Source organism: Rhinolophus hipposideros, assembly GCF_964194185.1.
Source record: "Rhinolophus hipposideros genome assembly, chromosome: 12".
Classification (NCBI taxonomy): Eukaryota; Metazoa; Chordata; class Mammalia; order Chiroptera; family Rhinolophidae; genus Rhinolophus; species Rhinolophus hipposideros.
In genome coordinates, this window is record NC_138058.1 from 47397011 (window position 1) to 47424307 (window position 27297).

At 35.6% G+C, this 27297-nt stretch overlaps 1 protein-coding gene across 1 annotated transcript in view; it reads left to right on the top strand.

The window, feature by feature from the left end:
* The first annotated feature begins 266 nt into the window (after positions 1-266).
* LRPPRC (leucine rich pentatricopeptide repeat containing) overlaps positions 267-27297 on the top strand; it is a 96525-nt gene continuing 69494 nt past the window's right edge. Inside the window, exons 1-14 of the mRNA XM_081068594.1 lie at positions 267-467; positions 10494-10687; positions 11988-12110; positions 15411-15532; positions 15635-15693; positions 16350-16436; positions 17055-17181; positions 17495-17639; positions 17927-18072; positions 18323-18428; positions 18510-18617; positions 22308-22426; positions 23869-23962; positions 26799-26865. Coding sequence (XP_080924720.1) covers positions 319-467; positions 10494-10687; positions 11988-12110; positions 15411-15532; positions 15635-15693; positions 16350-16436; positions 17055-17181; positions 17495-17639; positions 17927-18072; positions 18323-18428; positions 18510-18617; positions 22308-22426; positions 23869-23962; positions 26799-26865 — 1646 coding nt within the window. The 5' untranslated portion in view covers positions 267-318. The remainder of the gene's footprint in view (positions 468-10493; positions 10688-11987; positions 12111-15410; positions 15533-15634; positions 15694-16349; positions 16437-17054; positions 17182-17494; positions 17640-17926; positions 18073-18322; positions 18429-18509; positions 18618-22307; positions 22427-23868; positions 23963-26798; positions 26866-27297) is intronic.

Genomic DNA, 27297 nt, shown 5'->3' on the forward strand with positions numbered 1-27297 from the left:
GTCGACCTCTTCCGACTCTACCAACTGAAAAGCTCAGGGGGTAGGGTGATTTAAAATGATGAGATGAAGGACAAAAGGCGGAAAGAGCAGTTTCCTTAAATAACGAATCAAGCCACATCGTCATTAAAACGGGGGATGGGACTCTCATATCTCCTCAGCGAAATAGGTCTTTCCACTTTCCAAGCTAAACAACCTTTGCCTCCCCCTACATCTGGCGCGCTCGGCCTTTGGTCTCTCCCGCGCCGGGCGACCCCGCCGTCACGTGCTCCTCCTGTCCTTCTAGCCGAACGTGCAGCCTGCAGTGGGGACAGCCGAGCCATGGCAGCCCTGCTGCGATCCGCCCGCTGGTTCCTCCGTCCCGGGGCGGCCCCGCGCTTCCCGATCTCCCTGCGCCTCCTCGCGGGCGGCCCGGGCCGGCCGCACGCTGCCCTCTGTCGGCCCGCCGCTCGCGCGGGGCCTGTCGCCGGGTGAGTGCCCAGGCAGTTCCCCCAGCCCGCCTGCAGCATGGGCGTCCCCTGGGGTCGTCGACGCTGCTGAGGGACGGGCCTCTATCGTGCCCTCTCCATGCCTTTTTTGCCGTTCCACGGCCAAGCGTCCCGGGGTCTCGAGCCAAGCTCCCCAGGTGACTGGGTTGGTCGTCTTCAGAAGGTCACGGCCGCGGGCATGGCTCGCTTCCGTCCTGGATCCTGCCCTCGGGCCACCGGTCCTTACGGCCTGTGAAGCTGAGGGCCTTTGCAGTCTGCCCACAGCGAGGCTCCGGGGTTAGTCCTCTCCTTAGGATGAATCGCTGTGGGTGCTGTCCCACGTGCAAGCGCTGTTGGTGATCAGTAACCAGCTGGGACTTCGATTTCGGGAGTTTTATTGGCGGGGAGGAGGATGGGCTGGGGATTTGGGGTGAGCGAGGGATAGCTGAGAGATGGACGTTTCACGGTGATCAGTTTGGGCTTTTGTCTGAATTTTCTTGAAAGGAGTTTTCCGCTCAGTGTTCGCAGAGGGGTGGTCTGGGTTGGGGATTGTCCCTGTAGGCTGCTCGGAGTGTCCGTGAAGGGGTAAGTGCAGAGCACTCCGTGCGCTTCTGGGGATGCGAGGGCAAGTCAAATTCTCAGTGGGTGTCAAACGTGTATCGAAATGCCCTCGTCAATTGAGATTTATCAGGAGATTGGTTTGGTGTGTGCTTTGGTGGGAGAGGGGATAGGGAAGCTGGGTGAAATTGTTAATTTGCAAAGTACTCTGAGAAGGGGAGATGGGCGCTGAGGTTTTAGGATTGGGGAACACTGATTTCGAAGGACTGGTGTTTCAAGTAAAGGCATTTTGGAAGAGCGTAAGGACTAAGAGCTAAGGATCTGGAAAAGACCTCAGGGCTGGACTGCAGGCCTCTCTATTTGCATGATACCATGGGACACGTTACTTGACATCTCCAGGCCTCGGTTTCCTTAGTTACAGATGGAAGTCGTAATAATGTTGGTAGTATTGCAGGTAAAGCATTTAACATAAGGCCTCGTACCTAGTACGTGCTTTATTAGTTACTATACTAGTAATAGCTACGTATGATTACATGGATCTTTGTGGATCAGCCTGGAAACCTCCTCTCTACGTAAAATTGTACGGAGGAAATGTTTTATGGCTTCTTACCAACTTAGTTACACATCTTTGGAATGTGGCCTACTTGTAACCTGGAGCCTGTCTGGATTTTCTTATTAGTCTTCCATAGTTAACCTTCAGAAGTTTCTCCTCTGCTTTTGCAGAAGTAAGTTTCTCGTGAAAAAGTCATGCTAATTACTCTTATTTTTCTAGTCCTTAACATCCCTCTGGGGCCAGAGGAGTGTCATTGTTACTGTTCATGTTCACTGTTGGGTTTGCGGGAAACAACAGAGAGAACAAAGTAGAAAGGGTATTATAAAAGGTCTGGGTGTTCATCAGACCTGTGGTCCATTGACTTGGCTGCTTGATGAGGTTACCGGCCTTCCTCCTTTGTAAAGCTGATTTCCTGTCATTCAGGACTCAACTTAAATGCTCTCTCTTCAGAGAAGACTTACCCCAACACTCAATCTAGAAAACTACCCTATTTTAGTTTTATCATGGCATGTTTCACTTGTTGATAATGTTTATTTTTCCCCTCTGTTCTCTTAGTAGAAAATGAGTTGCATGAGAGCAGAACTTTGTCTTGTTCACCACGGTGAACAAGCTCATCACTCAGCGCATAGCAAGTAATAAGAGAAGCATTTGTTTCTTTTTCTCCTTCAGTATGAATACGTGTTTCTGAAGTCTCCTGTCCCTCAGCCTGTAAGCTGCCCAGATCCTTTCCTTCCCACCTGTAAAACAAAGCCTTCCCTGGGACCCGGGACTTACTCTAGATGTTTCCCAATCTCTCTTTCCTGTCTGTGCTCCTATCTCCTTCATTTCATCACTTCACATTCACTCTTCCACCCACTGCAGTCACCACTGCAAAAGCCATCATTGTCTTGTTTACTCATTGCTATTGTGTATCGTGTTTTTAGTATTAACTATATTAATTTTTATTGTATGTTTGTGTATTTTTAAACTATAAAATTTGTGCTTTGAGGAACAATTGCAAAATACAGGGAAAAGTTATAAACTGAAAATCACCCTTAATTCTGTCACCCAGAGAGAACTCCTAATCACTTACAGTTAGACTCTGTGGTAGCTCCCGTTAGTTCCCGAATAAGGTGCTTCGTGATCTGCATGTACCTCTGCAGCCTCGCTTCTTAAGAGTTTTTTCCCATGGCATCCTGTATTCTAGCCATACCAAACTACTACTTCAAAGTCAGCAGGGCTTATGAAACTATAATGAGCACAAGAATTTCTTGGGGATCGTGTTAAACAGATGTAGGTTTTGATTTTGTAGGTCTAGGTAGGGGACGGAGATTCTGCATTTCTAACAAGCCCCCAGGTGATAAAGGTGCTGCTGATCTGTGGACCAGCAAGGCTCTGATGGGCCATGGTGTACATCTCCCTGCCTTTGCATAGGATGTTCACTTTTGAGGTGTCTCCCCTCCCCCCGCTCAGGTGTTCTCTCCTTCTCTATTAAATCTTTCTTGACTGCTTCTCTCTTCTGATCTCTCCTTCTGCTTTCTCTCACAGCGTGAGTCACTAAAGCATCCATTAACATGATTGCATGGGTACCCACCAGAACTCCAGACCTGGCTGTAAGTCCCTTGAAGGCAGGAACTTGGTCTTATGCTTTTTGCCTTGAGTTGAGTATATCAATGAAAATCTTAGACTTTGAGGACGGAATATTGTGAAATGCAAAGAAGTTGGAAAGAATACTTACGTGTAATCCATTCATCTCCACAAATTCACCCTGATCTTGATTGATTTCCAGGAATGTCCTGTCTGAGAAGGACAGAGTATAATTAAGTGAATTATTAGAATTATTAACCTGTTTTCAAAATTGAAGCACCAAAAAGTATAGACTTTTATATTTTTTGGTCTTGCTCTTCATTTTTCTACTTCAGCACTTTTTTTTTAAACAAAGCCGCTTTTCTTAAAAATCAGCTCTTACCCTTCCTCTGTGGCGAGGTGGAAGAGCAAACACTTTTGTTTTCTTACACACTTTTTTCCTCACACTTTTGGATCTAATGCTGCTTATATATTTTTTGTGAGTGTTTTTTGGAATAATACTTGTGTGCTTCAGAGGAAAGATAAGCTTTGAGCTAAATCAGTTTGGAAGTGGATTTAGATTGATGATTGACTTAAAGGTGAAGGTCACATTGCCTTATGACAAAATGATGTGACTCTAACATTGGAAGGAAGGAAACCTTCCTCTACCTCTTAAAAAAAGAATCTCAGCAAATATTAAGAGCCTCTGGGTCCTCAGGGGTTGCGATTCAGCCTCTGCTCCCTGTGTGTATAAGTTTGTCAATTACAGAGGGCTACATAGGCACATACATGTACAACTGTTATGTATGTGCTCTCCGTTGGAGAGGAATGTACTGGGTATTTCAGAGAGAAGAGCAGTCATATTTGTTTTGTGGTAGGGGACCACTCGAGTTTCAAGAGGACACATGGGAATGAGTATCCAGAGTGTTCCAGGGAAGAGAAGGTCATGAAGAGACTCGGAGGCTATACTTTTATCCTGTATGGCTTTGTGGGGTGGGTGGGATGTGGTGGAAGTTGATACTTGCAAAGGCCATTTGATTTCTTGAAGCTACCACGGTTGAGTAGAAAGTTGGTCGTTTGGTGGTTGGAAGGCATTGGAGGGTGTTGAGAGGTTCGTACAGGCCTAGACAAAGTTTCCACACTCATGGAGAGACAGAGGCTGGAGATGGACAGACCAGTTAGGAACAATCGACTAATCCGGCCTCAACTAAGTGGTACATGCAGAGCTGTATGTGAGAGAGAGGGAGGGCGCCGGGAAACAGAGATCCGGAAGGATGTTAGCAGAATTAGGAACAATAGATTTGGAGATCAGTATAAACAGTAGTACCGTTTGTTTTAGATCTTTACCATTTTCAAAGTGTTTGTATGAATACATCACATATACATTTCAATTTCTGTAGGTTAATATTACAGAGTAGGAAACTGAGGCTTAAAAGGGTGAAGTAATTTATCCAGGATCTCCAGTTGGGATTCAACTGTGGATACTGTGATTCCCAGTTCTGAAGTGTTTTGAATATGTTGTTTCAGGTGCTGAAGGGATTACTTAGGGTTTTTTGAAAAGAAAGGTCATGTTACCTTATACATTTAGGAATTAAAGACTATATACCACAGGTCAGTAAGCACACGATAAGATCTCAAAACGTGAATGCTGGAAGCGATCTTTAGAATAATCTAGTCCATGTCACTCACTATAGGTTCTAAAGCGCCTCTTATTCCACGTCACATCGTAGGCCCAAAACTGGTTAACTGACTCTTCGTGATTTGTCATAAATGAGAGACCTACCTCCCTTTGGACTGGAGGAGCCTGAGCTGGAGGGGGCATATGGATGGGGGAAAGGAATGGCATTGGTGTTGCAAGCCAGGAGACTGATGATTATCAGTGTAGAAGGGTTACAGGTGGCTTTTTTATTCTAAAATTCTGTGACTTACCATAACGCATAAAGCTGTGTTTGGGGGCCAGCTTAACTGGGCAAGACTTTTTGGAGAATCAAGGTCTTGCAAAAAAGTTCTGGGAGAAAGTTCATTGTGACAGCTCTGCAAAAGCGGAGAAAAAAAAGATCAATCAACAAACGTGTATTGAGTACATTCCATAATAAATGCTTTGTTGGGAATCATGTGTTTTTAATGTGATCTTTACAAGGTAGATGTTTTTCTTCTGATGAAGAAACTACTAATGCTTAGACCAAATACCTTTCCCAGAGTCCCATGGCTGTTCAATAGTGTAGCTTGGATTTGAATAGGCCTTTTAAAATAAGTCTTACGCTTCCTGCTAATACATTTTAAAAAGTAAGAAACAGCTCTAGTAAACATGTAGTAGTTATTAACACTTACTTTGCTGAGTTCTTTGTGTGTACTTTCTCAGTGTTGCCCAAACTTTGGGCATTTGTGTATTGCCTTCAGATTTTTTGCCAAATCTGAGTACTACTTAAACAATTATTTATATTTAATATTTTTCTTGACATTGGTTTTAGGTTTAAACTGACATTTTTTTATAACTTAATTTTGTCTTAAGCAAGAATGCTAGTAAAATACAGCGCTTGCTGTGATAGTTGTTTAAAAATATTTATTAAAATAAATAGACCTACTGAAATGGAAAATCTGTCTATATGGTATCTAAAATCATTTTCCCTAGTAGAAGTATGATATTTTGGGAAACACTGCATATCTCAGTTAATCTTTGTGACATCTCTGTGAATTAAATACTGTGGTCTCTCAGATTTTACAGGCTTGGAGAGAGTTACAGTAACTTGGCCAAAGTCACACACATAGGACTCAAGCCCACGCTCTTAAAGCTGGTGTTTTACCATTATGCTGTATAACTTTCTGTTCTTGCCTCGCAGAGTGTGCTGATCAAGTGTTTATGATATGTAAAAGGGTAGGATGGATGTATACAGAGGATTAAGTAAATACTTTTACGTGAAATTTTCTTCACTACATGGACGTAACAATTAAATTGTGTGGTGTTACTTGTGGCCTGGAATTTATAGTTAAGTCAGGTGGGGCCCTTGGTGATAGATGTTTCTTTCCCATCTTTACTGCCCACTGTGGTCGAAGCTGCTATCAGTCTCTCACCCGGACACTACAACAGCTTCCTAACTGGTGCGTATCTCTATTTTAATTCTTGCTGTCCGCTACTGTATTCTCTGCCCAGCAGCTAGACTGTTCTTTTCAAAAACAAATAGATCATGCTACAGCCTCAGATTTAAGAGAGTTTGGATACACTTCTGTACCAGGAATAAAATCTGTACCTAGAATCAAATCTAGGCTCTTTCAGAATTCTTTGTGATTTATTTAGTCTTCCTTTCCAACCTCATCCCGTCGCCCACGAAGGGAGAAAGGGAGTTTGAGCAATAAAATAATTATCCTAAGATCTTGAGCTTGAGGGAACCATGTAGCAATGGAGAAATTTGAAAGGACTACCAACCACTTTTAGGAGGAGTCATTACCTTTTTGAACTTTTAACATTTTAAACAAGTGGAATCAGTATATGTAGAAAATGTAGAAAAAGAATTTCATACTGTGACCAAGTTGGGTCCGTTCCGGGTATGCAAGGCTGGCTCAACACTTAAAAACCAATCCATGTAGTCAACCATAGTAACAAGCTAAAGAAAACTCAAGTGGAATAGTTAAAAAATAAGGGATTGGTGAGAACATAAGGAGATGTTTGAGATCCCCATTGACTACAGAAGGATACAACAAGATACGCTGAGAGGGCAGCTTTATGAAAATCAGTCCGTTTCAATAAGCATATCCAAATCACTTATCAGCCGTCGGAGGTGTTCCATTATCTAGTCTCAGCCACCCTGTCTAGGTTTAGTTTTTACTATTTTCCAGTGTGAACGCCGTATTGCAGCCAGCTCAGTTTCCTTGATGCCTTTGGACGGTATTGAACTCATTTCACAAGGAGACTGCCCAGTACCTATTTTGGCCTTGTCGTCTGTTACTAAATAGCTTTACTGTGACTTTGAGCAAGTTGCTTCAGTGTTCTTATCTGTAAAATGAGGATTGTAGCCATAATTTCCTATTCCTAGCGTGTATCGTTAAATGCAAATAAATATTAACTGCTGAGTATAACCTGTTCTATCATCTATCTGTATTTTTTAAACTCTGATAACTCCAAAGTGATGCTAAACTGGTTTATAACCGCAGTGAAGAAGAGAATAGGGAATAGAGTTTTAAGAACGTGTGTCATTAGTTCGGTGGATATTTGAAGCTTAAAAAGTAATGAATAACACTTTAACAAAAAGTTTACCCCCCCAAAAAATAAATAAACACTAGACTCTCCAAAACATACAAAGAACTCTGAAAACTCAAACAGTGAGACACTGAATGACCCAACTGAAAAATGGGCAGAAGTTCTGAATATACAGTTCACCAAGGAAAACATGCAAAAGACAAATAAGCATATGCAAAGATACTCAACATCATATGTCATTAGGGAATTTTAAATTAAAACAGCAATTAGATACCACTACATACCTATTAGAATGGCAAATCCAAAACACCGATGGCACAAAATGCTGGTAAGGATATGGGGGAATAGGGAACGCGCATTTGTTTCTGGTGGGAATGCAAAATGAAACAGCCATTTCAGAAGAGTTCGGCAGTTCTTACAAAGCTAAGTAAACATAAGCTTACCATGGGATCCAGCAGTCACACTCCTAGACATTTATCCAAATGAGTTGAAAATTTATATTCACGAAAACCTGCACAGAAATGTTTAGAGTAGCTTTATTCTTAATTGCCCCAAATTGGAAGCAGCCAATGTGTCCTTTAATAGGATAAACAAATTGTGCTACATCCATACTACGGAGTGCTATTCACTAATAAGAAATGAGCTATCAAGCCACGAAAAGACATGGAGGAACTTCAAATGTATGCGAGGTGAAAGAGGCCAATCTGAAAAAGGCTACATACTTACTGTATGATCCAACTATATGACATTCTAGGAAAGGCAAAACTGTAGAGACAAGTAAAACGCAGTTGCCAGGGATTGGGGAAGAGGGGGTAGCGCAGGGCGTTTCTAGGACAATGAAACTTGTGTATGCCACTGTAATGCATGTCATACGTTTGTCACAACTTAGACATGTACACACAGAGTGAACCCTATTGTACACCAGAGGCCTTAGTTGATAATAAGTGTTGGTCATAATTTGTAACAGATGTATCACACTAATACAAGATGTTAAGAGGGGAAACGGAAAGAAGGTATCTGGAAACTACTTTCTGGACAATTTTTCTGTAAACCTAAAAGTGCCTTGAAAAAGTAAAATATTAATTTAAAAATGGTAGAGGCTTAAAAGGGGAGTCCCATGGAAGCCTGCTTATAATCTGATTCTGGTATCTTTTTGAAATACACACACTCAACTATTTAATCTTTATTTTTTGTACTAAAGAATCAAAATAAAAACTACCACCACCAATTAAAATTACTGAGAAAAGTAACTTTTTAAATGCCAGATTTTGCGAGAAAATTCATGGATAACCTGCATATTGGTGGAGTGTCAGAGTCTCAGGAGGGAACTCCTGAGCCATTTATGACATTGATAAGATGATAAAATAATTTTCCCTTATATGATTACATCAATTTTGGTCATCAGAAGTTGGAGGCAGTGCATTCCAGCTTGTGCCAGTCTGAGGGCGAGGTGCCTACCTTGCATGCACCCACCCCTGAACTTGTTCTTTTCTTTCTATCACAACAGACCTAATGTTTCAGGCTATGAAATTCTTGTTTCCACCAGGGTGTGTTCAAATGAATTTAAAAATAAATTCTGGGCCAAATAATAACTGTAGAAAGCACTGCCATGTGGGGAAGCTCTGGAGAATCCTTTTGAAGACTGAAGAATCCTTTGGTTTAAATATGTAATCATTTGATTAATTCAGCTCATTTAACACTTAGATGGCTAGAGTCAACTAGCCATCTACAATGTACTGATCATTAGGTTTACAAAGACAAGACACTGTGTGTCATTCAGTTTGTATCCTGATTTTTTTCCATTTTATTTTTTATTCCATGCTATTTATTTACTTAGGTGGAATCATTGATGGCCAGAGTGGTTGTGATTTGTCCCAGATTCCAGTGGTAGCATTTCTAGTCTAGTATAGCCTTGTGGTGAAACTACCAGTGGGTATAGCTTTCTTTAACATTACATACTTAATCATTCAGTTTGTGACTGGTTATCCAGGTTAATGACGTAGGGTAGCAAATAATCAGTTTTATTAAACTTATTACTATATAAATACAGAGGTTGCCAAAAAAATGTATATACATTTTAAGAAAGGAAAACTGTATTAAAATTGTAATACTCAATATATACCTCTAATAGAAGATGAATACAAGTCACGTTTGACTTCTGCAATTACAAGAGATGCTCAAAGTGGTTACCATCAGGGTCCAGACACTTCTGATTATGACGAACTACTGCTTGAGCAACGTTGACCAAAGCGTCCCCTTGTATACGTTTTCTTTTTGGCACCCTCTGTGTTTATTTTGTTAATTGACTGATAAAAATATACATATGCCAGAAAAATGCGTTTGTAATTCTGAAGACATTCTTGGATTAATAAGTATAGTATTTTTTTTATTACATTCAGTTAATATATACTTAGTGTTTATTATTTAGTTGTTTTTACTTTCTGGCTATTATTGGAAAGTTTAAAATATTTTGGAGTAAGTATATAAATCTTGGAATTAGAAATTTTGTGTAAGTAATATATGAATGCAGAGAAAGTTTAAATTCAATTCAAAAATTTATGACAGGGATTCCTTTACACGAGGATTATTTTTAAGTGATATTTGCAAATCAGGTGTAGCTTTTAGTTTTCTACAGCATGGAATATCTCTGATTTCATGTTTTACAGCATTTGGCTTGCATGTGAGACTTGTACTCGTAAAATATTGAATGGTTTAAAGGTTGTTTGCTCTTTTATAAACACACATGTACTAGGCTGACCTTACCTAACTTATAAACATTTTTTTTCCTTTTGACTTCCCGAGAATGATGTTGAACACCAGAAATCTGGTTTTATTTTTGATGGCTTTGGTTAAGGGAGATTAAAGAACACTTAAAACACATCATAGTATTGTCTAGTTTGAAACAATTCCATATGGAAGTTTCTCAAGACACTGTCAAATAATTATTCAAGAGATTTATTTTGCATATGCAGTTTGTGTATGTACATGTGATTTTATTCAAAGCAAAAGTCAAAACTCTTTGCTACCAGTTTATACTTCTATGAGCATAATGCTATTGCACTATGAATTTGTGTATTTAGTATCTAATAAAAAAGCTTTGTATAATTTTCGCTCAAGAAGATGACCTGTATGGATAGTAGTTGACTTAATTTATTATTAATTGTGTTTCATTATATAGAGGGCTACTGAGCCAAGCCAGGCTGTATGCCATTGCAGCTGAAAAAAACTATCTTCAAGAGGAGCCCACTTCTCAAAGGAGGAATGCCAATCAGTTTGATTGGGCTCTAATGAGACTAGATAATTCTGTCCGAAGAACTGGCCGCATCACCAAGACTCTTCTACAAAAAGTCTTTGATAATGCTTGTATCTCAGGTATTTCCAATTTTCTGTTCAAAAACTTGAACTTCTTCATAAATACTTATTTGGGGGCAAGCTTATTGTAGACCACATTATTTAATACTTTTTATTTTGTTTGTTATATCTATTGATCATCATGATTGTATGTTATGATTAAAATCTTTCTTGTCTTTCCAACTCATCCTGGCAAAGTTTTGAGTAACTAAAACATTTCATTTCAGACGTTTATTTCAAAGTCAAAAATTGCCTTTTTGCTTTTCACAGTTTATAAAAGAGTCACTTTCAGCGGTAAATTTTCTTGGAAGATATTTGTTTTTCTTGTCTTTCATTGTCAGCTGTCCCTAAGATGATCACATATGACAGATTCCCATAAACAGATAATCATTTCCCTTGTACTTTCACTTAGCTATTAAAATATATTAGAATCATTTATGCAACTTTGATAATTTGGTAGAAGCTTGTAGGACCTCTGCTCCCCCACCCCCAAACCTACATACAAACACACCTACATGTAGTTTCAGAGCATTCACCAACTTCCTAAAGCCCATCCATGGATTTCAGTCACATGAAGAAGCTATAGGCTCTAATGAGGGATACCAAAGAAGTGTCAGTTGTAATTAATGTGCATTTAAATACTGTTTTTCGTTTTCTCTCTTTGATTTATTCAGAGTTGTACATCTATCACCACAGCCAATTTCAGAACAGTTTTGTCACCTCAAAAAGAAGCCTCCATACCTCCATCATCCCCCAAAACCCTCCCATCCCTGTGTAGCCACCACTGTACTTTGTATCCTATGGATATGCGTATTCTGGATACTTCATATAAATGGAATCATATAATAAGTGGTTTGTTTTTTACAGCCAGCTTTCAGGGACATGTAGATAAAGGACCATGGATAAAGGGAGAAGGAAGTTCATGTTTTGTAACTGTTTATAAGCCTAAAATGGATATTCATGGGTTTAATTGTATTGATTTGTATTATTTCATAAGATACTAAGAAGCTTAGCCTTTGAATAGCAGTAAGCACTGCACGTAAATTAGGTTCTTTGTAGTTTTGTATTCTATAGTCTTGCAGATTAAGTAGATTCATAAGCTTAGCTACCTTAAGAAAGGAGACTAATTTTTAAGAACTTAGAATTTTTAGTAGCATTGTACATTATGCTTGTGGGTTAGGATAGGACTTTTTCCGTTTACAGGTACTCAATATTTTTAGGGAGGCAGGAGGTTTTTGAATATTTATAGATTTCAGTTTAAGATTTGATGTTTATATGGTATTGGTACTATGTTAAACGTTCTGTTAATCTTTTTTCATAGGTTGCCCAGGTGGTAATCAAGCCTTGCTTCTGCTGCGCAGCTGTGGTTCTCTCTTGCCTGAACTAAAGTCCTCAGAGAGAACAGAATTGGCTCACAGGATATGGGACAAACTTCAAAAATTGGGTATGATTGTTTGAATATCTGATGTATATAAAAGGTGTAGATATTTTTTGCTTTAGTAAAAAAATTTCTTTACATATAATTTAATTTTATGGAAAGGCTACTTGATTCATAATTTTTTTGTAATACGATTTATTTGGTGAGTTATAGTGACATCTAGGGGCATTAAGAATAAAATAAGTTTTCATAACAAGTATTACTTTTATAGTAAGCCAAAAAGCAAGAGAACAAACTAAGAAGGCCTTTGGTCCATCAAAGTTACAAATGCACATACCATTTGACCAAGCAGTTCCATTTGTTTAAATTTAGATACAGATGTACTCATATTTGCAGAAGGATATTCTTTATTGTAGCTTGTTTGTAATAGTAAGAAATTGGAACCAACTTTATAATATCCCTCATTAACGGATTGGTTAAATAAATGATGGAGTGTCCATAAAACTGTTAAAAAAAAATGGAGTTCTTCATATACTAATGGCAGATATTCTCCAAGATGTAATAAAAATTAAGGTGCAGAACAGTACGTATAATACGTTATAATTTTGAAAGAAAAAATGTTTATATGTTTATGTACATATAATATTAAAATGTTTCTAGAAGAATAATGAACGCTAGATATAATTTTTACTCTATACCTTTTTAAACTTTTTCAGTTTTGAACTGCGAACATAGTACTTATTCAAAAAATAAAGAAGGTTAAAAGACCATTTGAGAAGACCCAATGTTCATTCCTGATTTTAAAAAATCTTAAAGAATAAATGAATGCATCTTTAATATGTTAAAATCTAAAGCCAACAACTAATAAATATCATGCATAACGGCAAGGAAATAAGATGTGAAACAATGCTAGACATTACTATTTTTTAGGTGATGTGCTTTTTTACCTATAAAATCCCATACACTCAATTTCCAGTAAAGTAGTTGCGAATATTAAAAAGTCAATCTATAACTTTTCCTAGTTAGAAAGTCAAATGGATAAAATGGTTACAGTTACATATATAAAATATCTAGGAATATTCTTCAAGAAATGTGTAGCACCTAGAATAAAGATACCTCAGAGTTTTAAATTCATCTAGTGTTAATTTTGTTGACAAGTTTATTTTTTTAGAAGTTTTTAAAAATAGAGATAAAAAATAAATGTATTTCAGAATAGAAAAGGGTTTTCTAAGTGTAAAAGTAACAGAAAAGTGAAGATAAAGAATTGACTGAAAACTAGAAATGTCTGTATGTCAATAAGTCATGTAATTTAAGAAAAACGTTGAACTGGGAGAAATATTTGTGAAAAGGTTATATTCTAAAATATAAAAAAGCCCTTATACAACAGTCATAATGTTAACACCTCAATGGAAAGATACTTTTTATTATAGTTGTTCTCAAACATGTATTTCCTCTGTATCCTATTTGAGAATGGAATCCATCTTTGTTTGCCAGTAGCATGATGTTTTGTACATATTACACTTGATAGATACTTTTTGAGTTAATATTGCCAGAAGCCTTGTAGGTTGCCAGTATGACTCTTGTTCATAAACTTGTAAAGCTGTAAGAGATATTTTAGTGTAGGTAGTGTGTCCAAAGTTACAGAATGAGCTATTGACAGATCTGAGACTGGAACTGAGATTTCTAAACTAAAAGGGATTCTGGAGGAAACACTGGAAATGATAGAATCTCATTTCAGTGTTGCCATGTGCTAAATTTTTAATATAATTACTTTTGGTGTACTTCTTTGGCTATACCATAATAATATATGTCTCCTTAACTTTTTCTGTTCAAGTTGTCCATCTTTTCTGGAATAGTCTTTATGTCTTACTCTTTAAATCAATCCATTTTTCAAGCTAAGATTTAAATCCCTCCATTCTAGGGTTTTACCTCCAGTCCAAATAAGAAATGACCCATAAAATTAACTAGACATAATAGTAAATATGGGGGTAAAAATTTCTACTGAATTCACAGAGACATTTTTGTCATCCATAGCACTATGCCAATGTGGTAGAAATAAAGACATGAAACGTAGTAGAGTTAGGTTGAATATTGATCTTAACTAAAATCTGTATGAAAAGCTAGAATACATTTTAGTTATCTGGATTTTGAGCAGTTTCCTCAGCTTCTTCAACAAACCAGAGTGAATGCTTTTACAAATTTATAGAATATAATTTCCTTCAGCTGTAGCCAGTCATTATTAAAGTTCTTTATCTTGACTTGATAATTTTTCAGAAGTGTTATAGACATCATATGGTAACCTTGTTGCGTAATCATATGCAGATGTTGAATCGCACATGGTTCTCAATAAGACCCTATATAAAGTTTTACGGGGGTTAAGAAATTGGGCTCTCAAAGCAGACCACCTACGTTCAAATTTATGGTCACTTACTAGCCATGGGGCTTTGGACAAGTAAAAGTCAATTTTCTTCATTTGTAAGGTGGGGATGATGATAGTAGTTGCCTCAAAGCTGTTGTGAAGAGTAATTGAGCCTCTGTATGCAGAGCACTTAGCGCAGTGCCCGAAACATAGTAAGCATTCTACATGTCTGCTAAGATAAAAACGAATATTAATTTAATAGAACAGGCCACTGCTGCCTCGTATCTCAAACTGATAACCAGATACTGACCATTTGCCTATGTGGCAAGTGAATAAAGATAAGAAATTTAATTCATGAAAATTTGGTAAAACATATTAGCACTGGATGGATATGATGACCATGATGCCATGAGTGGGCATCGGGAGGCTGAGTGGTAACCTTAATTGATAGGGCTTTAGACAAGATGGGCACAGAAAGAAAACATGGCCTTGGAACAGATAATTGATAGCTGAGTAGACATGGTGTTCAGCAACTGGGGATGGAATGGAAGTGGAGCCTTCAAAGACTTTGAGAGCCTGGTTAGTGAATAAGCAAAATTGCCAGCACAGTCCTAGCTGTGTAAAACTACAGTCACAATCCATCCACCCCAGCATGTCTGTAATGTAGCAAGGACTGCTTTATAATGAAAAAATCATCCAGGCACTTTAGATACAGGGGTATTGTCAGCATTTCCTAACAGGAAGGGAATACTATGCTTCATAAGGAGAGACCTCTTAACATCTGCATAGACAGATACTTGTAACTGTACAGTCATTCAGTAATTCCTGTCTTACATGTTTAGTTTGCTCTGTTCTGATAGGATTTCTATTTAGATGGGTCTAAGTATAGGATGAAAATGCCGAAGTGATTTTATTCTTTGTTAAATTTAAATGCACATGTTTTAGTTGTGATAAAGGATAAGATTTTAAGTGCTTTTGTAAAAGTTTGATTTAAATTTCATTTGTAGGTACTGTGTATGATGTAAGTCACTATAATGCTTTACTTAAAGTCTACCTTCAAAATGAATATAAATTTTCACCAACTGACTTCTTGGCAAAAATGGAGGAAGCAAACATTCAACCAAATCGAGTAGGTATTTACTATTGTAAATGTTTACTGGTCACATCCACTCTTTTTTACCCAGAAAAAAAGACCATTAAAAAAATAATAACTGGCGCATTTCATTGACAGGTGACATACCAAAGGTTGATTGCAGCTTATTGTAATGTGGGAGACATTGAAGGTGCCAGGTACGGAGCTCTTTAAATTTATGTTTAAGCAAACACATTTATAAGTCTTGTAATATACTTACTTTTTTTTTTTCAAGTTTCTTCTTAGTAAGGGAAATTACTTCAGAAGCATTTTAATCTAGCAAATTTGGTAATGTGACTTAGATAAAATAAAATTGTGTAAGAGGGGAACAATAAGTAAAAATTGCTATTTTAATTAAAAATTTGATTTACTGGAGCAGTGGTTTAAAATTGTTGAGGTATAAAGCTGGCTTTACTTTTTTTAAATTGATATTTCCTAAAGGAAACGTTCTTAGCTATTTAAACTGTATTCATTTATAAAACAATGTCTTGCTGATTTATATAAAGTCAGCTGTGGCATTTCTCTGCTTGCATAAAATTTATTACTGCTTTTGGTTAGAGAGTTTAAGAAATAAAGGATAAATTGAAATGTACAATCTCATTTTTAACTAAATTAACCTTACTAAACTTAATGCTTTTTAAAGGTTAATTAGTAGTATAGAAGAAACAATCAGATTTTAAAATTGCTATTTTTAACAAGAGTACTTCAAGACAATTGCTATAATTTCAGGGAATGGAGTTTTGTGAGTATATATTGTAAAATGTGTTTTTGATGTACATTTTCAAGGATTATTTTCATCTCTCTTTCATTGCAGCAAGATTCTTGGATTTATGAAAACTAAGGATCTTCCAGTCACAGAGGCAGTATTCAGTGCTCTTGTTACAGGGCATGCAAGAGCTGGGTAATGTTCACCCTAAGGTTTTGTTCTTAAGTGATGTTTAAATTGTAGAATTATTGTAGAAAATTCTTAAACCATGTTTATCTACTTCCTCAAAAACAATCTTGAGTGTGTGAGATAGAACATGCATACTTTTAAAATATCTTAGTCTTAAAATTTATCTGTTTCATAAAACTTTCATTTGAAATTTTTGTTACAAACACTGGGCCTGATCCAAAGTAACTGACTTTGAAAAGTTTATTAAGTGATTTGTTGGTGCCCTGGAAAAAATTTTTAGTTTGGAAGACTAATTTACTAAATGTATTTTTCCCTAAAAAGGTAAATTTGAGTCATACTTAGTGAAAGTACACAGTATTTAATGTCTGTGTAATTATTACACAATTTGGTTTCTCTTTTGGAAAAGTTACCTGTAAAAATTGGAGATGTTTATGATCTTTATTTCAGAAATCTATAACCAGTTTTAATATGTATTTGTCATTTTCTGACGTTACCATGTTTCTAAACGGTATTTAAGGATTTTCAGTTTTAATAAACATAGGTAATGTATTTTAGATTGAATGATAATATTACAGTTGGAAGTATTATGGTAACTTGTTTTATTTTCTTTGCATTAACTTGCAGAGATATGGAGAACGCAGAGAATATTCTCACAGTGATGAGAGAGGCCGGAATTGAGCCTGGTCCAGACACGTACTTAGCCTTATTGAATGCATATGCTGAGAAGGGTGACATTGACCATGTTAAGCAGGTATGATTATATTGTGTAAATAAATACACTTTAAAATGATTTGTGTAAACTTACATTACGTTTTTACATGAAGCAGAAAAGTATAGATTATATCCGTTTTCAAAGATACCTGTTGTAGAGAATTTTTATAGTTTGGTATCTTGTTAATGTAACAGTTATTGTTGAAATAGAATATTTCTGTTTTATAAAAGAAGTCCCAAATCTTTAGATGATATATGTTCCTGGTATTTCAAATCTTGGTATTTTGATTTATTTAGCTTTAATTTAAAAATACTAGTTTCTAACTTTTTCTAATTTCTGGAACTTTTTATAGACTCTGGAGAAGGTGGAGAAGTCTGATCTTTACCTTATGGACCGTGATTTATTGCAACTTATCTTTAGCTTCAGTAAAGCTGGGTATCCTCAGTATGTCTCAGAAATTTTGGAAAAAATTACATATGAAAGAAGATATATTCCAGGTAGTTTTAAAAATTTTACTTTCATGATTTTTCTGAAAATCTGAATTATTCTTAACATGATAAAAAGGGCATTCTATAACAATAAGAGATTGTGGATGGACGTAGGACTCTAAGAGACTTGAGTTAATGAATACTTGGGAATGTTTTCATTTGGAAGTGTTTCATTATTATTTAGGCAGATAGCTCCTTTTGGTGTTTGTAGTTCATAAGTTTGTCTTTCATACTGGTTACAGAATAAAAATGTCATTAATTTCAGTAACAAAAAGATGTCTTTGTTTTCTTCCCAGATGCAATGAACCTTATTTTGCTTTTAGTCACTGAAAAATTGGAAGATACAGCATTCCAAGTTCTATTAGCCTGTCCTGTATCAAGGGAAGATGGTCACAGTGACTTTGGCAGTTTCTTTTTACGGCACTGTGTGACTATGAATACGGTATTCTTTCCATTTTTACACTTAGTGTAATAGGCAGTGAAATAGGATTTTTAAAAAAATACAAGATCCTACTATGAGATTAGACCAATTATAAATATTATGAAAACTTTGTTTTTGTGTTTTAAGATGATTGGGTAGAAAGAGAATGAAGCATTCAAATTTTTCATCCCCAAAGTATTAAAATGTTTGCAGAATATCAAATGGTTGAGATGTTTGTAGATCCAGCTGATGTGTGCCTTTTGTTTCCTAGCCTGCAGAGAAGCTGATAGACTACTGTAAGAAGTTACAGGAAGCCCAGATGCACACATCTCCTCTACAGTTCACACTCCAGTGTGCTTTACTAGCCAATAAAACCGGTACTAGACTCTCATAATTAAAACCAACATCAGTAAGTTTTTCTCAGGTAGCTTTGTAATATTTCATGGTATCTCTTTCAGATTCAGCAAAAGCTCTAATGAAGGCTCTGAAGGAAGAAGGTTTTCCTGTCAGAACTCATTATTTCTGGCCATTGCTAGTTGGACATCAGAAGGAGAAGAACGTTCAAGGTTAGGTTTTGCCTTCTACAGATTGGTAATGGTTCAAAGGTCCATTGTAATAGTTTGTATACACATCTAATTGAATTTTTGGGGAAAGCTACTTATTCCTGAGTATTAGATCTTCTGAGAAAATAGAATTGATTTAAATCATTATGAAGTGTTATGTAAAGATTCTAAAAAACAAATGGAATGGATTTCTTTCATCTTAATTACATTTCATTTCTTAATTCATCTCTGATCGATATTCAAACTTGTGAGTGTAGTTTTTAAACAGGTCATTATTTTTAAGTTTTTCTAAAACTCTTTAGTTCTTAATTTTACGTATAGTGTTTGAAATTAGTTTGTCTAGCTTCATTAATGATAAAGTTATATATCATCAGACCATTTTCTTTGTGGACCAGTCTTTTTTTTCTTAACTGAGCTGAGTTACAATAATAGGAAAGGAAAGAAAACTTCTATTGCAAAATGAGTGCTCATGACCTGACAGCCTGCTGATTGAAGGACAGAAACGTTCAATCTTTCAGGTTCTTAAGTACGTTTAAGCATTTAGCAGACTTTTCCCTTGTACACATGGGATGTCTATAGGATATGAATAAGAATTGAACAAATATTAAATTTTAGAGTACAGGATCTAATTCTTTGGTTTGCATTATTGGTAATTCAGAAAGGGGAGTATCATAAAAAGATGCTTTTAACAGAAGTACTTCCCCCTTGGGGAAACAAAAAAATGCTCTTTTTCATTTTATCTCAGTATAATGTGCTTTAGAATGAGATGCAGAGTTGTTAGTATGACACTGGGTGACAAACAAAATGCACAAACAACAAAAAAAGTGCTTTTAGCAGACTTTCATATTGCAATTTTATTTTAAATATATAGCTGTCTTCTGGTTTAAAGGAAATAGTGAAACAAATATTCCCTAATTGTTTCTGGCTGTAAAAGTCTCTAAATCCATTTTAGAAAAATCTCTGGAAAACAATATGCTAGTTGATTAACTCTTTGCATATCCTCCAGTTGTGAAAACTCCAAGAAGTAACCTTTAACCCAGTATTTTTGAACCACAAAAAGTTTACATCATTCTATGAAAATCTTTGGGCATATTAGTATTGTCCACCTTTTACACAGATAGGAAAATACTTTTGGTACCTCTGTTGAAATGTTTGTTTTTTTATCAGGTAAATTTGCTTTCCTCAACCTTAGCTCTGTATCTAGACGTGAATTGGTTACCACATTTTTATTACTTAGTACACATAAAAGAATTCAGATAATTTCTTTCTATAGTTGTAGCTCAAGCTGGAGAAAAATGAGCTTTATCTGGAATCCATCTTTTCTTAGAATCTTAGAATTTAGATTTCAGAGGTGCCTTGTTGAAAGCTCACGTTGTATTGATGAAGGAATTGAGAGCCACAGAGAAATTCGGTAACTGGCCTTAGGTTTCACATCTAGCTGCCAGAAGTGCTGGGATTAGAACTGTGGATTTCTGTTCTCCTATTTTAAATACTTGTTTTAAATACCATAACACCTCCGTACTAGACATCTGTAAGTGTTATGCTGAATTTCTTTTATGAAAATTCTTAGCTATTGGTTAAAAATTAGGTACCGATTTTGACATTAAGAACATTTTAAAAAGTATTAGGTTTTTAAACCAATAGTCTTTTTAAAAATTATTTTTCAATGACAGTTGACATGCAATATTATATTAGTTTCAGGTGTATAACATAGTGATTAGACATTTATATAACTTATGAAGTGATCACCCTGATAAGTCTAGTACCTATCTGACTCCATACATAGTTATTACAATATTATGGACTACATTCCCTATGCTGTACTTATCCCCGTGACCTTTCTTATAACTGGCAATTTGTACTTCTTAATCCCTTTCACCATTTTCACCTAACCCTACCCCAACTGCCCCTCCTAGAATCCATGAAGGTTTTATCTGGAAAAATATAAAAGCTGAGAAAGGTAACTTGAGAGTACAAGATACTGTCAACTGTTTTACAGTTTTTAAAAACTAATTTCTCCTTTGCAGGAGGTCCAAAGTAATAGAAAAGTAATATAGTCTATGGTCTCCCTCATGTAACAGGGAAATAACTGAATGTATTCTCTATAGTTTCTGTAGTATGAGATAAGAAAATAATTCTTATTAGTGCAGTGAACGTGTTCTTTGTCTAGAGACCCTCATATGTAAACTGGTAGAAATAACAGAAGGAAATAATGGCTGCAGTGATGGAGGATGTAGAGTGTCTCCTATGGAATAAATAAAACCCATTAGGATATCAAAGAAAGGTATTTAGGGGTCAGATCAAACTGAACCAAGAGTGGTCAGCAATTTTTATTGAATTCTAGAATTTTCCTGGCTATAAATTTAGCCATCACAAACACCTAAGAAAGACTCTTACCATGAATTCCTCATAGCTCGTCTTTATATTTTTCTCTGTGGCATAAATGGAAAAGTTACCCCTCAGAATGTTAGCAAGTTGGCCTGAATGAGAGGAAATAACCTGCAATGACTGAGGATCTACATCTCTCACTGTATTTAGAAAACCTAAAAATAAAGAATATAGAAAGAGTAAAATATATAAGGAAGGGCCAATGTGAAAGCATAAATTCCAGTTCAGTAAAGTGTTTGAATAGAAGGTACTTTTCAGAAAGTAAGAAATTGCCTGCTAATGAAGTGAGTGCTCTGGTTAGAGTCTAAAATCATACGGAGTAAACAACCATAGTTGGTGAAAGTTGCCCAGGTAAAGTATATGTATTTCCTTCCCCAAAGTTTGAACTGTTTTAATTCTTAAAAAACTTTCTCTCAATTCATAAACTTTCTCATGACTACATTTGAAATATTAGACTTAGTTTAGATTTTCTAAGTTCACAGAGATTTGGGATCCCTGTTTAAGTTAACATATGATTATTTTAATCTTTTTAAAAAAGAAATATGAATCATTTTTTAGGAGGATGTATGTAGTTATGTCAGATCATCACCTTTTTTCTCCTTATAATAAGTGTTTCACTCTTCCCATCTGACTAAGGTTATTCTCCCTCAGAATGCCTGAGGGAGTGACTGAGTTTATCTGAGTAACGGTGTGAACCTGTTTTCTTAAACCTGCTTTAATTTCAGTTAGAAAATTAAATAAGTTAAAAATGCTAGTAACACAGATCATCTAAATAAGCAGAATGCACCCTTTTCCCTGATAAACATTATTGGAAAAATAAAGAATTAAGAGATTAAAAGGTATTTGAGGCATAGATAATTAGATGAAGTATTTTGTACAAGAATAGGAATTGTCAATTTGTTAGCCTGTTTTCAAACATATGTTAGCTTATGTTACATTTACTCTACACATCATCTAAGGAAAATTGAAAAATTGTTAATAGTATTTTAAGACAGGTAAAAAAGTTAAATCATTATTGTTACTATTAACATTTATTTAATATTTTTTAGAATTTCACACATTTTTTTCCTTTAATTTTAATGACTGCCCTGAGAGTTAAGTAGGGACCTTTATTATCATAATTTCCATATTACAGAATTTCATTTATTTTATTTCTTAATTCTTTTGCTATTTTGCTTTCTTTTACACAAAATGCTGAGTACCTTTCCTTCATTCTGATTTAGAAAGTAAATGAACTGGACTTTCTGATCTTTTGTTAATTTATTCTGAGTTCTTATCTCTGTGCTTGTGAATTTTGTCTTACAGGTATTGTTGAAGTCCTCAAAGGAATGCATGAAATGGGAGTGAATCCTGACCAAGAGACATTCATAAATTACGTCTTTCCATCCTTTGATAGTGTAAAGTCAGCTCGTGCTGTTTTGCAGGTGAGTAAAAGTACAGTTTTAATTTCATAATTGAAGAGAATGTCTTTCCTTCCAAATGTTTTGTGGTAACCAAAAGAAAAAAGGAAAGTTATTAAGCTCAGCACTAAAAATGGTCATGTCTGTATATAATTTCTAAAACTTTGTAAAAATATTCGTTAGTGTACCATCTGTAGTAGTTTAAAAAAAAAAAACTTAAAAAATAAAGCAGCATTTTTTTTGTATATTGAAAGACAATATGCCAATATCAGAAAGCAATTAAATAAAACAACATTTGCTCCTAATCCCACTCTACAAGGCAACTATAATTTTTTATTTTTGAATATTACTTAGCACTTCTATCTGAATTTTTAAAATACACTCATAGTATATTTACTATATGTTGTTTTTTTAAAATCATCTTTTGTTTGACTCCAAAGCATTATTTTCCTCCCAATGCTTCCTATTCTCATGAGAATAGGGAAGGCCTTTATGAAGGAATATATGAAGAAATCGCCTTAGTGCATTGATCAGCAAGCGTTGTACTTTTTATTTTGAAAACAAAGTGCTGTCCAACATAGCAGAGCCCCAAATACTTTAAGAAATATTTAGTTCAAAAGATCTGTTTCCTAGGTGGTTATTCACATAATACCTTGATTTTTCTATTAGAGTGTTCTTTTCTTTCTTTGAAATAATTACGTAACTATCTATAATCCTCTGAAAGGTAGAGTTTATCTTGAGTGTCTTTACTTCTCTTCCCTGAGTACTTAGTTGAGTATTTTGAGCCTGTACTGTATATATCTTACTGTTAAAAATATATATTTCCCACATATTCTTATTTCCCTAAATCCTTTTTTCACTTGGCAACTTTCCATTACAGTATGTAACTCTACCCGTTATTTTTTATGCTTGCATACTGTTTTATTGTATAGATATACCATAATTTGTTTTCATTGCTTATTATTCATTGGGTAGCGTTTAGTATTGTGCTACTATATAGTGACTCATTAAATATATTTGAGCTAATTTTGGGCTCATGTACTTAAATTACTAAACAAATGATGTTGGGACAGTGCTTAACCATTTGGAGATAGATATGATTTTTACCTCACTGTATGCCCCAAAATATCATTTTAGATGAATGCATTGAATTTTTATTTTGTTTTAAATTAGAGTATTTTTCAGTGTCTTCAGTAGTAAGTTCTTCCTAGAAAGAAGGCATTCTAAGGGTGACAGATTATCTGAATTTGAAGATAAGCATTTGATTTGGAATGTTGGAACTTTATCTCATAGCTTTTGCTAAAGTCCAATGATTTAGTTTATATATTGTTCTGGAAAATAATTTTTAAAAATGAGAGATTATCAGAGAATATGGTGATCTAAAGACATGGCAAAAAAGGAAATTTGAATGGTACATCAGAATGTTTTTAGCTGAGGTATATTATTGAAATGTGCTTTATCCCTAGGAAAATGGATGTCTACCTGAAAGTAACATATTTTCTCTAGCTGAATTGAGATGTGAAGCACTAAATGGGAACTTAGACTATGTTTTATCATTTTGTAAGTATGCAACATTAGCAGTAAACTTGATAGTTGTTGATTTCAGTTGCTATTGAAAGCAAACAGGGTAGTTCATGCCCTCATCGCTGACCTCCGTGGAGTTCAAGGTAACTTCCTTGAAAGCAAAGAAATTTTTATATGTTTTGTTTAAGTCAGATTGATAAGATGTTTATGAGTTGAATTTGTGGATCATTTGGATATAATTTTAAAGTTAAAAGGACCTTGGAGACAACATGGTGGTAGGTTAGACTTGGGATCCGGGAAGACTTGGGGTTTGTTCACAATTAAGCCTCTGATTATGGGACCTGCAACAAGTCTTTTTACTTTGCTTCAATTTCATGAAATGGGGATAGTATTATAATACCTATCTACCTACCTATCATGAGATACTGTTTCTGAAAGTGTTTTCTAAACTAACACCTATTGTAGCCATAAGTTACATTTAGCCATCTTCCAGTTCTCCTTAACAAAAACCAACAAATAAACACTTATAAATGCCAGGGTGCTTTACAATGTTCATCACATGTTAATAAAATTAGCTCCAGTGATAGATGAAGAAAGGCATAGAGAAGTTAAACGATTTGCCCAAAGTTAGTGATCAAGTCAGCACCAAGATCTTGTAACTTTACCCTTATTCTTTTCACCATACTACATTTTAGTAAATAAGACATGACTTTAAAGTCTTCAGTTTTGAACATATCTCTGATGTTACTACTTGAGAGTTTTTCAGATCTTGTGAAAAAAATATTATTTTAAAACAAAACGTAAAAACTTCAATTTCGGACTCTTAAATGTTCCGAGTTAAGCTCTGATTAAATGGATATTTAAACTGTATAGGTAGAAGCTTTGTAAAAACCAAATTATTGATATATGTTATCTGTGTATATGTTATTTTAAAATAGTTCATCATATTAAGATAAAGGCAAAGTGTTCAATATGAAAAATGGTGACTAGTAGTTGAATAGTTCTTTGAGTTGAAAGTTAGGTATTAACGCTGGTTGCTTCTGAGTGTATTGATTTTGTCTTCCCCTCTGTGTACTATATAAATTTTTCATACTGACAGGATGAAAACAGAAGCATTAGCAGAGAAATCTGGGCACACAACGTGCATACATACATCAGAGCTGCCATTTCTCTTTATCATACCATCCGTTCCACTTCATTGTCAGCCTCCTGATTTTTCAGACTTGTTTGTTGCTAAGGAAACTAGATGTTTTTTGCCAGTAGTCTTCAGCTTGCTGAGATGTTTCTGGTCACCTTTTTAATGAATAAAAACTTGACAGTATTCTGTAAAATACTAATTTGAATAGTATAAAAATAAATTTTCAAGAGATTGTTCATTAAATTTGAAAAAAATATTCCAGGAACTTTTAAGACTAAAGAATATTTCAACTCACTCCTGTTAGTACTTCCCCTCCCCCTTTGATTTACAGGCCTTTTGGAGCAGTTCGTTCTATAATTGCTGGGATTCACTGTTAGGCAGGTCATAGGTATGCATTTTGGGTTGTCACATTACAAGGAATGGCAGGAAGGACAGAAGAGTAAATAAATGGCTTATCTTGATGGAGTTTGTGCGATGATAGGAAACATTTCCCCACTTGTGTTTGTAGGCATGGAAAATTAATTTGATCAAGCAAAATTAAAGGCCCCGAGAGGCATGTTGTGTCTACTTTAATTCCTTAAGTGACTGAAATGCAGGCCATTTTTTAAATGATTTTTAAATTTTCAAATGCTGTATAGAACCACTGACAAACGCTCCCTGTTTAAGGAACATAACAGGTGATCTAAAACAATTTTCTTTATATGTATGTGTTAAATTTTTATGCACGTTTTGGGGAGATGAGCAAATAATGTTACAATCTACTGTGACTTTTCCCATGAGAGTTTTTTTTTTTTTTTTATTTAACCAGGTATCTTAATCTTCACTTAAACTGTATTAATTCTGTCTTCAGAATTTGCCTTCACTATGAATTCCACTCTGAGTCCATCCATCTTAGATTATTCACTAGCCACATTACATGTATACTGAAAAGATTATATCAATTACTGATAATATGGCACCGTTTTAATACAATGACATTGAAAATTATATTCAGGAGATGCCTACTGTGATTCCATCCCTTAGTTATGGCCAGGGTTATGTGAAGAATCAGGTCTTAAATAGAAGGCCTAACACTAAGGCAAATCAGGCTTACAATGTCAGCACTGAAACTTGCAAGGTTGTAGACTATTAAGTGCCAAAATGAGGAGGAGAGCAAAAAATGCTCAGAAGAGTTAAAAATCGATAAAATTAATTACATAGCAGAGGTAAAGACCTGTTTTATTAGGACTTTAGATAGTCACCCTTGCATGAATGTTAGGTCATTGATCGCAGTGGAAAATAGAATGAGGAAGTGTGAATGGTTGAACAGAACCCAACACCACTCTCAGAAGAAAACGTTTCCCCTCATCTACTGTCTTTAAAGGACAGAGGTACTTTAGAGTAGTTAGTGTCTCCCTTCATAGTGCCACATTGTCCTTTAACATGTAGCCTTGGTATGTGTACCAGGCTGACTCTGAGTATGCTGGGAGATTCGTTACTGCCATTTATATGAAAAAAAAATTATCGATTCATTGGTTATATATATTCGTGAAAATGTTTTAGAAGGGTAGCTTATGTTGCAAAATCATATATATGACTACATTATGTAATTAATTTGATATGAAAACATTTCCACTGTAAAAATAAAATTTCCAAAATGAAAATTAAAAGATACCAGAATAAATGTTTCCAAATAAGTTGATCATTTTTTTTGTTTTTGGTCTGAGATTTAATGATGATCGTTTTCTTTTGCAGTGGAATCAAATACATTGTCTTTCTCATTTGGTTCTTTGAGAGGCAGCCTGATTCTAGGCTTTAGGAGGTAAGATGATCACCTTATATAATGTTCTTTACCTGAATGTGGGCTGATTTCTCCTGTCTTTTTTTTTTTTTTAAAGATTTTATTGGGGAACAATGTGTACTTCCAGGCCTTTTTTCCAAGTCAAGTTGTTGTCCTTTTAATCTTAGTTGTGGAGGGTGCCGTTCAGCTTCAAGTTGTTGTCCTTTCAGTCTTAGTTCTGGAGTGTGCAGCTCAGCTCCAGGTCCAGTTGCCGTTGCTAGTTGCAGGGGGTGCAGCCCAACATCCCTTGCGGGAGTCGAACCGGCAACCTTGTGGTTGAGAGCCCGTGCTCCAACCCACTGAGCCATCTGGGAAGCAGCTCAGTTCAAGGTGCCCTGTTCAATCTTAGTTGCAGGGGGCAGAGCCCACCATCCTTTGTGAGACCTGAGGAGTTGAACCAGCAACCTTGTGGTT